Below are 16,031 nucleotides of genomic sequence, written 5' to 3' on the forward strand. Positions count from 1 at the left end.
CAGAATCAGCGATGGGCCCCTCTGCCTCTAGGGGGCCCCTGCTCCGGGGGAGTGTAGAGGAAGGGAAAGGGGTAGAGGCAGCCAAGACACACAAGCAGCTCCCAGGGCTTCTGCCAAGGAGCTCAGCCCGCCTCATGTGGCCGGGTTCCCAGGCTCAGGATGCATGCTTCCCCGGCTCTGCCCAGCTGATGGCCACCTTTTCCAGGAAGCCTCTGGGGAGCCCTCCCCTAACCCTCAATGGCCTCTTCCTCTGGACTCTTAGAGATGCTGGAAGTCAGCCTCCACCCTCCAACTGCCCTGAGTGGGGACAGTCACGCAACTCCTTCCCATGCGGAACTGGGACTTCAGAGCTCAAAAGGCTGATCCAGGCAGCCCCAGGGGCACCTCCCGGCTTCCTCCTGGGCCCTCAAGGACAGAGGGGACCTCGTGCTCTGTGACTCACCCTGCACTTCTGGCATGTCACCATTGACTGCACACGCCAGTTCACTCGTCTGTCACCCCACCAGACTAGGGGCCACTTCCGACTCACTGGAAGGTGTCTCTAGTACCCGGCCCGGGGCCTGGCACCATATAAGCACTCAGTTTACGTCTGTGGCTTGAATGACTTCCCTGGGAGATCCAGTGCCTGAGGGCAGAGTGTGCTTGTGAGTTCAGGCTGCTCTCCCCAGAACCTCCCTGGGGGCCCCCTGCACCTAGCGGGGATTACATCACACCCTGAGTTTCGAATCCCAACTGCAGCCTGGCCATGTTGTTAGACCCGGCCAGGCATTTCATTAGTTGATAAACTGAGTAACGCAGAAGACTAAGGCGCAAGCTGGGCTTCAACCCTGTAAATAAACAGAATAACACAAATGCAGCTTCACTCATGCAGCTCCAGCCAGAGTAGGAAGTCAAATGCCACATCAGGGTAAGTGGGTCCCCATGGAAGGAAGCTTCAGGGGTGCTGAGTAAATGGCTCCAGGGCTCACAGGCTTCTGAGTCGGGGGTAGCAACCATTCAGAGCGGTCTGCCCAGTTTCCAATAGGCAGAGGTGTCTGGGGCAGGCAAGACCCAGCCGTGGCCACAGGCAGATAGCCTCCTTGGCTTCTCCCAACCAAGGCCCACCCGCTCTAGGGTCTCATTCCAGGCCACCTCACCTCATGCTTTTTCCTGCTCAGGCCACAGATTTAATCCTTTCACCTGGAAAGCCCTTTCCTTACAAATGGCAAGTTCTAGCAGAAAGGCCACTCCTCTGTGAAGCCCTCCCCCTGCCCCCTCCCCTGGATCCCCTGGGCTCTCTGCAGCCAAGGGGTAACAGGATGGAAACAGCATTCAGTGGTAGGTACCTTCCCTTAGAGGTCCAAGGGGTGGATGGCAGTGGGGTCCCTAGACCCTGAAATCTCCATCACCCCTCCCCATGTGCTAATGTTAATACTAAAACTAATACCAGGGGGAGGGTAGAGCTCAGTGGTAGAGCATGTGCTTAGCATACAAGAGGTCCTGGGTCCAATCCTCAGTACCTCCATATAAATCAATTAATTAATTAATTAAAAAAACCCAATTACCCCCCCCCCAAATAAAGCATACATAAACAAACAAACTAATATCCTTTGATAGGAATAATTCACATTTCCCAGTCAGGTAAATTTTTCCCACTTTATAGATTTGAAATAAACAATCTAAATAAAAAGCCATCTAGTTGCTATGCACATAGAAACAGCTTTCAGGGAAGTCCCCTGGTTCCCCTTCCCTCGACATGACTGCCCCTTTAACCACATCATGTAGAAATTCCGGGCTTCCCCGCAGCTGTGAGGTCTGCCCACCCTTTCCTGCCGAGATGCAGCTGGGTCACATCCTAGCACCCAGCAAGTGCCTGGCACGTGGCGCCTCTGCAATAATCAGGAGGCAAAGAAGAGAAGTTACTGCCAGGCGAGGCCCAACTCACACAGGGGAGACTCTGCCCGCAGGCATGTATTCTCGGGGTTTGTCCTATAGCAGGCTATTATTATTTCCATTTTGCAGATGAGAAAACTGAGGCTGAGTTGGGACGCCCTTAAGGCACCACAGTTGGCTCTTGCCCTGGTCCTGTCCAGTCCCTGCATCTAAGCTGCCCCAGGGTGGTGAGGACAGGCAGCTGGAGGCCATGGGCATGAGTAATAGTTGGTTACCAGGTCTACATGGGGCTCTGAGATGGTCTCGGCTTCCTCTTGGCCCTGCTGAGCTGCCCGAACTCAGACTTTCCAGCCTCTCACCCTCAGGCTGTTTCTGCAATAACAGGACTGCCTTCTCTCCTACATTCCAAACCGTGGTGCCCCGGGCCCTCCCTCCCTGATCTCAGGTTGAGGGGTCAGGGAGGCTCTGAGTCCAGGTGCCCACTCAAGCCCCCACTGCTGACCCAAAGGGAGACAGCATAGAGGACGCCAGCCTCATATCCGGGTTTAAAAGCTGGGTCACAGCCAGACACATCTTAATTGCTATATTTCTATTTTCTGTGTGGGCATTTTCCCTTTCTGATGGACTCTTACAAAAATCTTATTGTTATATTTCTTGTAAGACTGCCTGGAATCGTTATTTAGCCATCATAAAAAAATCATTATATTTTTAAAAGGAAGGCTGAGAAGTTCCTACAAACAATACAGAAAGCTCAGGCTCACACACACGCGTGCGCATGTGTACACACACACAGGCCTGTTCATACCCAGCCACACACAAACATGCAAGTTTGTTCAGACAGGGAAGAGAGGTTTATCACCATGCCGCTTGCAAAAGAGAAGTGAATGAATAATTTATAGTGCTTTTTACAAACATTTAGATTTTCAAAACATTCTAGAAAAATCCGGTTCAATTACTTACAGCAGCAGTTCTCTGAGAAACCAACCCAGAAATGGTTCCAAATAAGTAAAATTTACAATTCCCCGTAGGCCTGCCTTCTACAGAAATGCATCATAAACATTAACCTCTTTTTTTTTTTTAAATATACCAGAACCCACAAAGCCATTGCTCTCATTAACTGAAGGCGCTGTGTGATAAATCCTTGAACCTGTTACTTTGAAAAGGTTCCTGACTTAATGTACAGATGATATTCCCCATTTAGTTTGGCATGAAGGTCACCATTCTCTTTGGTGCCAGTTCCAGAGGCTCCCTGAGATGCCAGGGGACACAGAAGCAGGCGGGGGGTCGGCGGGGCTGGAAGGAGGGGCCCACACACTGCCCCGGCCACCTTGCACCTGCAGCCCAGCCAGACTCACCAACAACTGGCTGATGTGAGCGTCTGAAGCACGTGTCCCTTGACAGTTCCACTGAGATCCAGCCCACCTCTTCTCGCTGGGGTCTCCCTCCTACCTGTGAGCAGCCTGACTCAGGTTCTGAAGACAGGACTCACAGTGACACTCAGCAGGCGTAGGAACTGCCAGGGGCTCAGACAGCCGAGGAGCCGCCCCCTCAGCCTGCACCCCAGCTGCTGGCCACAGGGACTGGGCCGGGTGGTGACTGATGCTCGGTTACAGAGTGTACTGTGGGAGCGAGGCTCTGCCTTGATACTTCCTGTTTGGGGAGGAAACCTCACTAGTAATAATTAGTGGTTCAGACTCAAGTCTCTTTGCTACAGGAACTGAAGCAGGACAGCCAGCCGAACTCAGGATCTATAAAAGGAATAAATGTCATTCAGTGCAGGGCAGACTGCCTCACTACAGGGTGTGTGTGTGTGTGTGTGTGGGAGGGAGGGAGGGAGGGAGATGCCTTTACTCTTCGGGATACAAAGCCAAACATAATGGCTGCAGAAAATGGCAATTTATCAATTGCTATCAGTGGTAATTTACTGCCATCACTGTGGCTGTCATTGGCTTGGGGATAATTCTCTCTGCATTTTGTGCCAACAAAGGCTTCCTGGTCGTCTTTACTTTCCAGTCAGTGCCCTTGGTGGGGGGAAAGACGGACAGATAGAAGGACCTGCAGAAAGACAGCCCTGTCCTGAGGGCAAAGCATGGATGGGGCAGGCCTGTCTGCTGCTGCCGCCAGCTCTTTAGTGAGGCCACACCAATGGCACAGAGGCCAGAGGTTTGGAGGTTTTTGTGTCAGAGTAAATTACACTCTGTCCAGTCTTAGGACAAGTATATTTGTTTGGTTTTGACTTGTTGGAAAACTGGTGATCTTGGAGGAAACTAGCTCTGAGTAACCCCGGGCATCTGGGCCTTTGATAACCAGAACACACACCCTGGGCTCCGGGCAGGTGCGCTCTTATTACCAGCACAGATCGGGGCCTGCACGGTTCTCTATGTCTCGTATCTTCTACTCAAGAGCACTCCCTGTGGGCAGGGGCGTTCTTGGATCTCCCCGGAGTCCAGCCAGGCCAGCTCCCACAGACTGAATTCCCCTGCTCAGCTCAGTCACCACTTGCCTGCGTTCCCATCCCTCAGTCGCTCCCCACTTCTCCCAACACTGTCACCTCCATCTAAAGTCCTGACATCCTCTCCACCATCCAAATACTCCTTCCCTGAAGATCCAGCCTGAGCCCTTGGGCATGTGAGGCCCCTCCCAACCTCCTCCAGCCCCCCAGCCACCTTCTCTGCTCTGAATACGCATGTCCTGTGTCTGCTGTAGGCCCGGGCCGCATGCAGCCTGCTGGGCTGGTGGGCGCTCCGGTGATGCTCTTAAACAGTGAGCACTGAATTGCTTAAGAGTTTCAGCAGTCGGCTTCTGAGTAGCTCCAGGCATGGAGCCCCTGCCTGATGCAGTGGTCCAGCCAGGCTCAGCATGCTCTCTTCCTCTCAGAGCTTCTGGGTGGTCTCCCATCCCCTTGGAGAAGCTGCCTTGTCAGGAAACCACACTTCCTTAGGAAAGCAGACCCTCCAGGTGAGAGCCCACAGGAGCTCCAGGTTTTAGCTGTGATCCCCTGTCCCCGGGGTTCTCCCTGAGCCCCTAGCTGTGTCCTGAGCTCACCCCAATCTTGGGACCCCACCCTCTTCCTCCTGCTACATATCAGATCAGAAAGTTCAAGAAGCCTTGTAGCAAAGGTTAGAGAAGCCAGAACTCAGAGAGCATCGTCAGGTCTCCAACCTCCAGCCTTTCACTCTAGGAACACCAGGAGGGCGGGGCTTTCCCGGATGGAGTCCCCTGAACCTCCATCACCACCCTTGGCTGCCTGGCCCAGCACGTCTTGTTTTCTTCCCTTCCAGTTCTAGGCGCCACCTGATTTCCGGCCAGTCTGGAGCCAGCACTGCTGACCAGCCACAAAAGGCCTGTTGTTACCTCCTGTGGCTGCTTAGCTCTACACCCAGGTTGTGGCTGATTCATCATACCCCCTGCCACACTGTGACCGATGCTCTACTGACCCATGGGCAGGTCTGGCTGGCCACCCAGGCCCAGCACAGGCCCCTTGGATTCCAAAAGGCCCATTAGAGGGAAGGGTATAGCTCAAGTGGTAGAGCGCATGCTCAGCACTCAAGAGGTCAGGGGTTCAATCCCCAGTTCCTCCTCCAAGAGGAAATCAATGAAGAAACCTAATTACCTCCCCCTCATAAAACAAATAATACAATCCAAAAGGCCCATTAGTGTGACTCTGAAGGCCCTGTGTTTGGCCATCCTGTCTTTGCACAGATTCCACCTGGAGGGCCCATCTCACAGATCCACCTGAGACCCTTCAGCATCCTCAGCTGTGATATCTGAGTGATTCACCTTCAGGGAGACCTCCACCCCAACTGCAGGGCATGCTGTCGCCCTCCTAAGCCCACCAGTCAAGTCACAGGCCTCCCCCCACCACAGCCGGATGGCCACCACAAGCATCTCGAACCAAGATGGCCCACTCCCCATGGAAAGCTTAGGAAGCCCATTCGCCAGTCCCCAAATTCCTTTACGTTTACCTGTGACCGACTTGCTAGTCTTGGGGCTACATTTTTCAGTTTATGCTCCTAATCTGATGGCTCCAGAAGGTTTAAAAACGTGCTGTGCACTTAAGACCCCACCTGGCTCTCATGAAGCAGAAGCAGGAGCGAGGAGCCAGTTACTGCCTGATTGCAGGACAATTAGCGCTCACCTTTTGCACGCTCTGCCAGGTGACTGCGGTGACTGATGAGGACCCACTGACTGGGAAGAGTTGAGCATCACGTAATTCTCCAGTGACAGTGTTTCAGATCAAAGGAGGACGGAAACATTTTGCTCTGGGTTGAAATGACAATGCAGGAGTTTATGGTCCCACATAAATCAGCCGCTGATCCCACCCTGACAATAGGTACAGTGGTCAATACTTCCATCTCAGGGGGCAGCTGTCTCTGATTTTGAATCCTGGCTGGCATTAGCTGTGGGACCCGGGCCTCAGTGATGCCGACTTCCCCTACTTGTATTCAGAAAGAAGCGGTGGGTATGAGTTTTGGTGGGGTTATAAATGCCAACGGACACTCATCTGACCAAAGTGGGACTCAGCCAGGTCCTGAGTGCCTGGCACCAAGCTGGTGCGCAGTAAATGTTTGTTGAATGAATAAACAATGAGGCAGAATTTGGACAAGCATCTATAGTTAATGGTTAGGAGTCTCAAATTTGGGGTCGAAAGAATGGATTGGAGTCTCCTGCGTTCTTGGGAAGGTGACATGGTTGGGAAAACAGCATTGTCTACCTCATAAGAGAGTTGGAAGGTTCAATGGGCTCACATACAACGTGCTTGGCCCAGAGCCTGGCACGTGGGAAGCTGAATGTTCGGTGACGATTGACATTTCAGGGGTGATCAAAGTGGTGCCCGGTGCACACCAAGGATGTGAGGGGCTGACATGCAGAGGTCTGGGAGTGGCAGGAGGTCAGGCTGCAAGGGCAGGTGGGCCCAGTTGCAGGGGGCAGACAGGAGGAAGTGACTTCTGTAGCCAAACATTTAAAAGCCACTTAGAGTGCCCGCCCCCACCCCTGGCCTCCCACCTCCAAGTTCTGTAACCTCCACAGCTCCTGGCTTATGGTGAACTTGGCAAGGTTGGGATAAAAGGAGAAAAAGGAACACACCCCTCAAGCCCCCAGGAGGGAAAAAAAAGAGCCATTGAGGTCTTAGGTTTTAGTAACTGCTTAAATGGGCCAGCTTCCTTGTTTTAAATCAAGAGGCCCATTATTCTTGGTCTGGATGCTAGAAAGCCATTTTCTAGAGGGCATAACTTATGCAGCTTGGACCGCCCAGCACAGCCCAGCCCAGCCCAGGAAGACCTGGCCACTATGAATGGTAGGGAGAGCAGGAAAGGCTGGATCCAGCTTCAGCTGGGGCCCAGGGAGGCTGGGCATCACTGCAGAGCCTGCTTCCTTCCCCCGCCCTGACCTGCCTGACACCCCAGCATGTAGAGGTTTCCACTTGCAGGCTGCACAGGGCATGAAGCAGGCGGCGCTGACTTCTGCTCCTAGTTTGGGAGGCATCAGCCAGGACACTGAGCAGGAGCCCTGAGGCCTGGGCCCGAGGCCAGGTCTGCAACAGAGAAAGAGACCATGGAGGCCACTCTCTGGGCCTTAGTTACCTTCCCCAGTGAACTGAAGGGTTCAGACTAGAAGATCAACGAGCCTGCAAGAACCCTAGCTGATTTTCAGACTCAAAATCAGGGGGAAGGGGGAGGTATCTGATATTTACTGCAACCCTAAAACTCAGCAGGTATTATCCTAAATCCCCCAGGCAGGTATTACTGTTCCTGTTTTATAGGAACACTAGGTGTCAAGTCCTTAGCGAGGTTTTATAGATGAAGAACCAGGTTCAGAATGCCGAGGACTTGGCCAAGGCCACACAGTAAAGAGCTGTGATTCAGACTCGGTCTTTCGACTGCAAAGCCAAGTGTCCTCCCCCGCAGTCATCCAGCTTCCACTGCCTGCCCTCTTTACAGCTCAGGTGTGCAGCAGTGAACTTCAGCCCTCAGCTTTTCCTTTTTAACCACCTGAAGCCCTGCCTGATGCTCTGATAAGTCCAGTGAGGGAAGGGCCCTGGCATAAGGACAGAGAACCTGAATGGGAGAGGAATTTACCTGTTTGGCATCTCTAGGCTAGAGGGGGCACACCTATGGGCCCAGTGGGACCAGGCCTGGTCCTGGGGCGCTCAGCAGGCTTGGGGCTGGCTGTCCAACCTTCTTGTGAACTGGTGGCCCAGCTTGAGCTCCCTGCCAGCTCCAAGGCCAGGGTCACCTGCCAACTCCAGGCTTTCCTCCCCCAGGCCTGCCTGAGACCACCTGTCCACCATTCAAAGCCTCCTTCAAGAAACCTTTTCTACTCCAGTGACAGCCCCTGCTCCACTAAATCCATTCATCCATCAGACATTGACTAAGCACATGCTCCAAGCTGGCCCCTCCGCTGGCCACTGGGGACAGAGAGGGGCACAGAGATGAGTAAGATACAATCCCAGCCCTCCAGGTTCTCCTGGCTGGATGCAGGGGGGTTCACTCTGCAGTCTCTGATTCAGCCAGCTGTGGGTAGAACTGAGGCATTGGATTTTTAAGGAACCACGCCGATGATGGAAGGGGTACGCCCAGGTAAGATCCTTTGGACTTGCGGATCTTCTGGCCCCCAGGACTGCATTCTTCAGGCTGCCACGAGTCTGAGAACTTGGCCTTCCTCTCCCACTAGTAGGCTCCTCTGGGCTCTCAAGTCAGATAAATCCGTGTACAAGTCCTACTTCTGCAACTTGCTACTCCTGTATCCTTGCAAAATACCCACGCTCTCTGAGGCTCAGTTTCTCCAACTTAACCTTCCTGTGCTGAGGATTAACGGGATATTGTGTGCAAAGCAAGTTGCCTGGCACAGATAGAGGCACAGTAAATGCCTGCTGTTAATTATATCATCAGTGCACTCCGATGGACGGAAACACTTCCCTGCAGGTTATTTCCAGAACCCCTTCTTCTGGAGCCTGTCTCAGAATTGGCCCTGGACACCTGCGAGGCCTCACCGCGGAGCCCTCTGTCAGAGCTCCGAGACTTGCCGGCATTTTACCCCAGGATCCAGCCTCCTGGCCCTCAAACGACATAGTAGTTCGTCATGCCCTCCCCTTCATCTTCCAGAGTGGCCAAAGTTCCAATCGCACCTCTCTGGGCAGCCTGCCCCCAGATTTCGGGGAAATGGGCAGGCAAAATGGGTAAGTTTGCCAGGCTAGCCCTCCGTCGGCAGAGGCAGGCACCAGTCAGCTCAGCCTCTTCCTGATCAAGGTCGGGCGCCCCCGCCCCTGCCGCCTGCCGCCTGCCGCCTGCCTGACGACAGGGCTGGAAGGCCCGGGGAGGAAGATCCCGCCTGCCGCTCCAGGCTCCCCCCTCCGAGACTGGTGGGCCAGGGCTCCGGGGTACAAGGGACCAGTGGGCTAGGCAGGTGTGTTGGGTGGGGCGTGAGGCAGCACCTAGGGGCTTAGCTGGCTCCCCTCGTCCCCCACCGCTCCGACCCCCGCGCAGGGCGCACACGGCCCTGCCCACCCCGGGCGGCGCACGCGGTTTGTGTCCCTGAAGAAGGAAGGCGCGCGGAGTTGGGGACCCAGGATCCAGGCTCTCTGCCGCCGGGCGCACATGGCTCGGTCCCAGAGGCCCGGGTCTCCAGCAGGCATGTGGCCGCGCGCGGTGAGGCGCAGGGTACAACGGGGCAGCCGCCAGGGCGGGGATCCCGGGCAGGGTACAGCCCACAGCCCCGCGGCGACCCGGGCGAGGGGTCACTCACCTCTCCGGCCGCCTCTCGGAAAAGCGGCAGCGGCTGCAGGTCCGCGGCGTTGGCGGTGGCCCAGCCCGGAGGCTCCTCCTCTCCCGGCGCCCCGCCCGCCCGCGGGGCTGGACCTGCGGGGGAGGTGGCCGCCCGCCAGCCCGCTGCTACTTATCCGGCTCGGCCACCTCCCCCTAGGGCCGCAATCGGGGAGCCGCAGGGTCCGCGATCTCCGCCTGGCCCTGCAGCCCTAGCGGTAGCGAGCCACGACCCTCGGCCCCTGTGCCCCTCCCGGGGCCTAAGGTTCGGATGCTTCTTGATCTGCGCCCCCCCCAACCCTCCCCTGATTAAAGTGCGCAAAACTCCAGGACCAACTCTTAACCAGGACAAGGAGAGCGTGTGGAGGCCAGGGTAACATCTGGGACCTGCTCCCTTAAACCGAGGGACACCTGAAATCCACGTGCATTTTATAATGGAGATTAAAAGGCAGCCCAAGTTCACACAGGTGGGAAGAGGCCAAGGTGCCAGACTCGGTCTGGCTTCCTTCTTTCCTGCAAAGGGGAGCTGGCAGCAGAGGCCCCTCCTCACCAAGGCTGCATCCGGGCCTTTGTGCTCTTGTCACACCTCTGCCCCTCAGCCACCCTTAAGGCCAACCTCTGATTCTTCTGAATAGCCCTCATTTTCAGGGCCTGGGAGCTGGTGGAAGGCTCTTGGGAGCTTGCCTCCCATCTAGACTTCCTGGGTTTCAAACCACCACCCTGCCCCTCAGAAAGATGGCCTCCAGCACTGGGCACTGTCCTCTCCTCCCCCATGCCAGGAGCATCCCAGCACAGCAGAGCTCGGTATAAGGCGAGGATGTCTTTCCAGAGGGGTGTGCATTCAACCAAAGCCCTTTCTCACCTATAGCCTCACATCACGCGCTGCTGACAGTCACACCCCTCCTTTTACAGGTGAGGACACCAAGGCTCTGGTGGTTAATTCGGGCATCCATATCACTCATCTTTTGGGAGGCTGACTGGGGGTTACCTGACCCCTGGGACTTTTTCTGGAATATTCCTATGGGACATATTCCACCAGCCCCCATGAAGAGCTTCAAATTACTCCAGGATGCCAACCTGTGCTGGAGAGATAAGTCCTAGGGAGGGGTTATCTGAACCCTGAGGCCAGAGGCAGGGGGCTGGCCCCACAGCTGGACCCCAGGGAGCACACTGGGTGGAGGGGGGCAGAGTTCTGGCAGCCTGGTGGTGGGGTGAGGGCCTCTCCTCCCTTCTCCCACCCCGCCGAGGCCCACCCATGAGCATCTCCATAAGTTTCCTCCTGCCAAAAATACCCTCCCTCCCCAGCTCTCTGCTCTGCCAGGCCCCAAGGCCTAGGTCCTTTCTGCCTCCTTCAGGGACCCTCCTGAACTGATCCAGCATCCACGATGCCCGAGGGCTGCGCCCTCTCTGAGTTTCTGTGGCAGTTCACAAAGGGCCTTTGTCCATTCAAACCCCACCATGCCACGCGGCATTCCAAGTATCCCATGCCTGGTCCCAGCCCTTGGATGGCCAATGGCGTCTGCAGTGGGTTTAAACTTCACGGAGACAGGAACCAGTTCCTAGCCCTCTTTGGTGCTCCTAGCATGGTGCCCTGCACACAGTAGGTGCTCCTTAAATATCTGCTCTGGCTGACGGGGTCTTTGAGAATCCTTCCTGTAACTCCAAAGGGCAGAGCTTGGGAAATGGAGATGCTGAGAAGTCCTCCAGCATTCTCAGAATGACCTTTGGAGCCATCCAACATCCTTCCAAAGAGACCTGGGGGTCCTCTGAGGGGCTCCCCGTGAGTTTTGGAGAGAGAGAGAGCTGAAGGCTGAACTGGCAGAGACTGACAGAAGAAGGACCTAAGGGGAACGTGAACTTCTGCCGGAAAACATCAGGGTAATGAAAGGCACAGGGAGGGAGGGAGATGACCGCCCTGCTGAGGCCAAGCCCCTTGGTGGACAGAACACCACCCACAGCGGTGGCCTTGGTGCTCTGCCCATCTGTTTCCCCGTTTTGCCTATCACGGGGCCTGGTGTGCATGAGAGCTCAAGAAATGTTTCCTGGGGCCAAACTCCCGGAAGCAGACAAGCGTCTCTTGAGCCGGGAGGCAGGATGGAGCACTGACATTGGGTGAGCATCTCCTCCATGCCAGACTCGTATCCACAGCCAGGCCAAGGGAGAGGTGTCAGAGCCATCCTATCGAGACACTTGTCAGATCACGTTACTCCTCGACTCAGAACATCCCCTGGCTCCCGGTGTCTCAGAGTCAAAGCAGGGTCCTGGCAGTGGCGGCCAGGTCCAGTAGGACCTCGTCTCAGGTTCCCCTCTCTCAGTCACCCTGCCATGCTGGCCTTCTCCCTTTTCCTCACATAGATCAGGCAGGCTTCTGAGGCAGGCGTGGCCCTTCTGTTCCCTCTGCCTGGCGTCCCTGTGGTTCTCCCTCCTTCGGGTCCTTGCTGAAATAGCATCATTTCCACGAGACACACCCTCATCATCCCCCTCCCTCATCCTTGTATACTGCCCTGTTTTTCTTTCTACTTAGACTTCATCTCCTTCTAACACATTATGAAACACAACTTCTCTGTTTGTTGTTTATTAACTGTCTGCTCCCGCAGACATGTGAATTCCCCCAGGGCAGGGAGTTTTATCCGCTTCCATCACTCTGTGTTCCCAGTGCCTGACACGTTGTTGAGGCTCAGTAGTTATTGAATGGATGCACTTCCATTCTCAACCTTCTGCATCTCCCAGCATCTCCCAGTATCTCCAAGAAGCTTACCCCAGGGCTCCCGCCTGCCTCTGGTCCCTCTCTTCCTTGTCCCAGAGCTAGCATGGTACCTGTCCACAGGATGTGCCAGTACACACAGTGGTGGACATCGGGACTTGGAGTCCGCGGGTGTCAGTCTCCTGAGATCCCCCTTTTTCTTGAAGACAAGGCTGCTCCTTTGGCTAAGAAGACAAACGTATTCAGGAAGAGAATCTAGATGCATCTCCTACTTGGGCCACACAGCTTCTTGGATTGATCCAGCACTTATAAGCTGGGACAGAGTGCATCCATTTCACAGAATAAATACTCTAATTGCATCCATTTCACAGAATAAATACTCTAATTGATTATTAAATCAAGATGGTCACGAGAAGCCATGTGCCCGATGTACTCTGACAGCCTGGCTAGGAGCCAGGCCACCTGGATCTAGTCCTGCCCATGGCTGGGCTGCGGCCCCAGGGAGGGTGCCCCCTGTCCACTTGCCCAGCCCAGGCGCAGTGAGACTCCTCCAGCCAAGCCTCTGGGAGCAGGGAGCTGCTTCCTTCTGTGAGGGAGGGAGTGGGGCTGCAGCTTGGGGTAGGGATGCTGAGGGTGATAACGGGAAAACTGAGAGGTGTCTCTGCCTCCGTGATGACCCAGGGGGTCAAGCCATGTCAGAACCACCCAGGGTGAGGCCACGGCGGGTGCTGGGGATGGTCTGTGAGGGGCAGGCACTGGATGGGGAGGCAAGATGGCAAAAGTGTGCTTGGGGCCTGGGGTTTAAACTTACAGACTCATTCACTCGCAGCTTATTTGGAGCCAATATTCTAAGGCATTATGAGGCATGGCTAACAGCGCCCTTGTACCCCAGGGCATACTCTGCGCTGGTATGAGGCTCGCCCTTCTTCCAAGTCCTCTATTGAAACATGAGCTTTCCCAGGAGGAAAAGCTCTCTGAGCTCAGTGGGATGAGAAACTGTGTATCCACAAGAGATTTACTTAACTGTGGCAGCTCAAGGGTATAGAGAAGGTTCCAAAGGCAGGTGCATGAAGGACTGCGGGAGGGTGGGCAGGAGCAACCACTTTTCTAAGGAAGCTCCATGGCTCGTGGGAGGTACTTTATCTCTGTGTAAGACCAGGCGTCTTGGCTTGTGACTAGACCATCCGTGGCCACTGGGGACTAGTAGCCCGGCATTGTCTTCAGTTGGGGTTGGCAGGGAAGTCTGGGATTAAGCCCCATGCTCCAAGTGTGGTGCATGTAGTGGCCTAGGAGGTTTTTAGAACTGCAGAATCTCAGGCCCACCCCGGACCTGAATCAGAAATGCATTTTCACAATGCAGAGACCATATGCATATTAAAAGTTTGAGAAACCCCTGGGCTGCAGCACAGAAGAGGAAACAGACAACCCCCTGAACACCCGGGCCAGGGCATGTAATCAGAAACCTGTACTGGGCTGCATTCACTCTCACTGGGTGGTACTTTAATACCATTCCCTTTGCTTTCTCAAAGGTCCCTGTGAGCCAAAGAACCTGATTTCATCTGCTTCTGCATTTTTATAAATATAAAGTAAACAACCTGTCTTTCACAACACTCAATGCCTATTACACAAAGCTCCAAGAAAAAAAAATACAAGACTCATAGTCTTCTCCTTTCCAATTGCTGATCTGATTTCCCTTTTTACCATGGTGACTAGGATACTCAGACCCATCTTTATGACAATATTATCCTTACTCAGTATATTTTAGTTTTACATTATTTTTCCCCCAGCCCATGCTTTTTGTGTCTAGTTTCCTATAATCTTATTGTTAAGCTTTTCCTTGTAAGCTGTCTGAAGTTGCTTTTGGAAAAATCCAATCGTTTAAGCAAAAGAAGTAACACCTGTGTGCTACACTGGCAAATTATCTTTGCCCTGGGTGGCCATCCCCCTTTCATGGCAAGAGCAGGGTTGTGGCCCACCCTCTGCTGGATTTCTGAGGAGGATGGAGGGTTTGGGAGAAAGATGTGCCCTTTGATTTCTGCCCTAAGTTACTGAGAAAAGAAAATCCATTCAGTGTAGTGACTGCTCCTCCCTGCCTTCTCCCCACCCATCAGCTCCCCGCTCACCTGATTGGGGGTGCAAACTATGGTCCTCCATGTTGGGGGAGTTTCTGCAGCCCGGGGCAGGGGCCAAGCTCGCCAGGAGCCCCCTGCTGCTGTCTCTCCGTTTGCTGCTGCTGCTGCTGTTAGGCCCCTAGACTGGGCATCCGGAGCTCACTCAGCACGCGGGGGCGGGGCCGGGGGCGGGGCCGGGGCGGGGGGCGGAGAGAGTCAGCTGAGGCAGCTCAAGGGCGGGAAGGTCAGACCCCGCACAGGTAGTGTCACTGCCCTCAGGGTTATCTGCAAACACACTGTGGTCAGCAGCTGAGATAAGCCCTCCCTCTGGGCCGGGGGATGTTTTCAACCCACTTAATTCTCAGCTTCCTGGGTCTTGGCTCCCAAAGGGAGGAGGGAAAGGAAGTGACATTTGTCATCGTCCCACCTTGAGGGGAGGACTATACCACGTTTAAATCACCCCCTTGAAGTCCCACCTAGATCCTGCAAAGTGAATGGAATCAACCCCATTTTTCAGATGATGAAAGCATCACGAGAGGCAGAAATGGCGGAGCTGGGATTCGAACCAGGTCTGCTCGACTCCTAGATTTTTCTGCTACCTTCGCCTCAGCAGGTGGACGGCTCCTGGGGGCAGGAGCCAGCACACCTTTGGGACCTCTCTTAGTTCCCCAGACGGGGGCCAGCTCAGTGCATGCGCAGAGCAGGGGCACGTAGTGTGACCACAGGGAAGATGAGCCAGGCGAGGACTGGAGCAGGGCTCTCTCCAAACACTTGCAGCCCTGCCCAACCTAGGTGGGCTCCTATGAGCTGTCCCCAGCCTCTCAGAGGGGTAGCTACTCCACAGGTAGCTTTGTCTACCTGAGATTTACATAGCCTGGAAGCAGGTCTGTGGAATGTCAGGTAAGTTTTCAAGTCTGGTTCTTCCTGGTGTACTGCCTGATTTCACCGATGCGCACAGTGTGCCATCCTCAGAGTTGTCTGTAGACGTTTGCTGGTCCCTGGCAGCACATGAGAAGCCAGGTCCCTGCAGGACATATAAGGAAGATGATGGCTCATATAGCATATATAATGCTGTTTGTGCCAGGAGCCACGAGCCACAGTCAGCCAGGTATGGGGCCTCCGAGAAGAAGAGGGGCATGGACTGGGTCTCTGGAGACATTTACAAGGCAAAGAACACACCCACCTGTGTGCAAACGTGGTCTCCCCAATGAACCTTGGTTTCTTCAGCTGCAAGATGAGAGTATATACCTCCTCGGGTGGTTGTGAGACTGAAGTGAGAAATCACCAGGAAAATGCCTGGCACTTAGTAAGTGTTCAATAAAAGGCAGTCAGTCAATTAAGAGGAAGAGTGTGAGGAAGGCAGACCACCGAAAGAGCCAGTTCCGCAGGAGATGTACTTCCTGGCAGGCCCCTCTCGTCTTTGGAAAAGTCTTCTTCCTTCTCCTGTGTCCTGATCTAAACTCTCCCCTCCTCTGAGAAGCCCTCAGGGAATGCACTCTCCTCTGGCCTCTTGCCTGGCAAGGAACCTCGTTGGATAATGAAAGCAGCTGCCCCTCCTCTCCCTCCTCCCCTGTCCCAGCC

The 16,031-nt window shown here is 54.6% G+C and overlaps 1 protein-coding gene across 4 annotated transcripts in view; it reads right to left on the reverse strand.

Annotated features, from left to right (window-relative positions):
• The window catches only part of STEAP3 (STEAP3 metalloreductase), a 54,090-nt gene extending 39,582 nt beyond the window's left edge, over positions 1 to 14,508 (reverse strand). Inside the window, exon 1 of one of the 4 annotated variants that reach the window (XM_032479308.1) lies at positions 14,463 to 14,508. In XM_032479308.1, the coding sequence (XP_032335199.1) occupies positions 14,463 to 14,493 (31 nt within the window). In that variant the 5' untranslated portion in view covers positions 14,494 to 14,508. Of the gene's footprint in view, positions 1 to 3,227; positions 3,452 to 6,010; positions 6,135 to 9,618; positions 9,742 to 14,462 lie in introns of those variants that run through there. The other 3 variants (XM_032479309.1, XM_032479310.1, XM_032479311.1) reach the window with 3 other exon arrangements.
• Positions 14,509 to 16,031: the final 1,523 nt, after the last annotated feature.

The sequence above is a fragment of the Camelus ferus genome, chromosome 5 (genome assembly GCF_009834535.1).
Source record: "Camelus ferus isolate YT-003-E chromosome 5, BCGSAC_Cfer_1.0, whole genome shotgun sequence".
Taxonomy (NCBI): Eukaryota; Metazoa; Chordata; class Mammalia; order Artiodactyla; family Camelidae; genus Camelus; species Camelus ferus.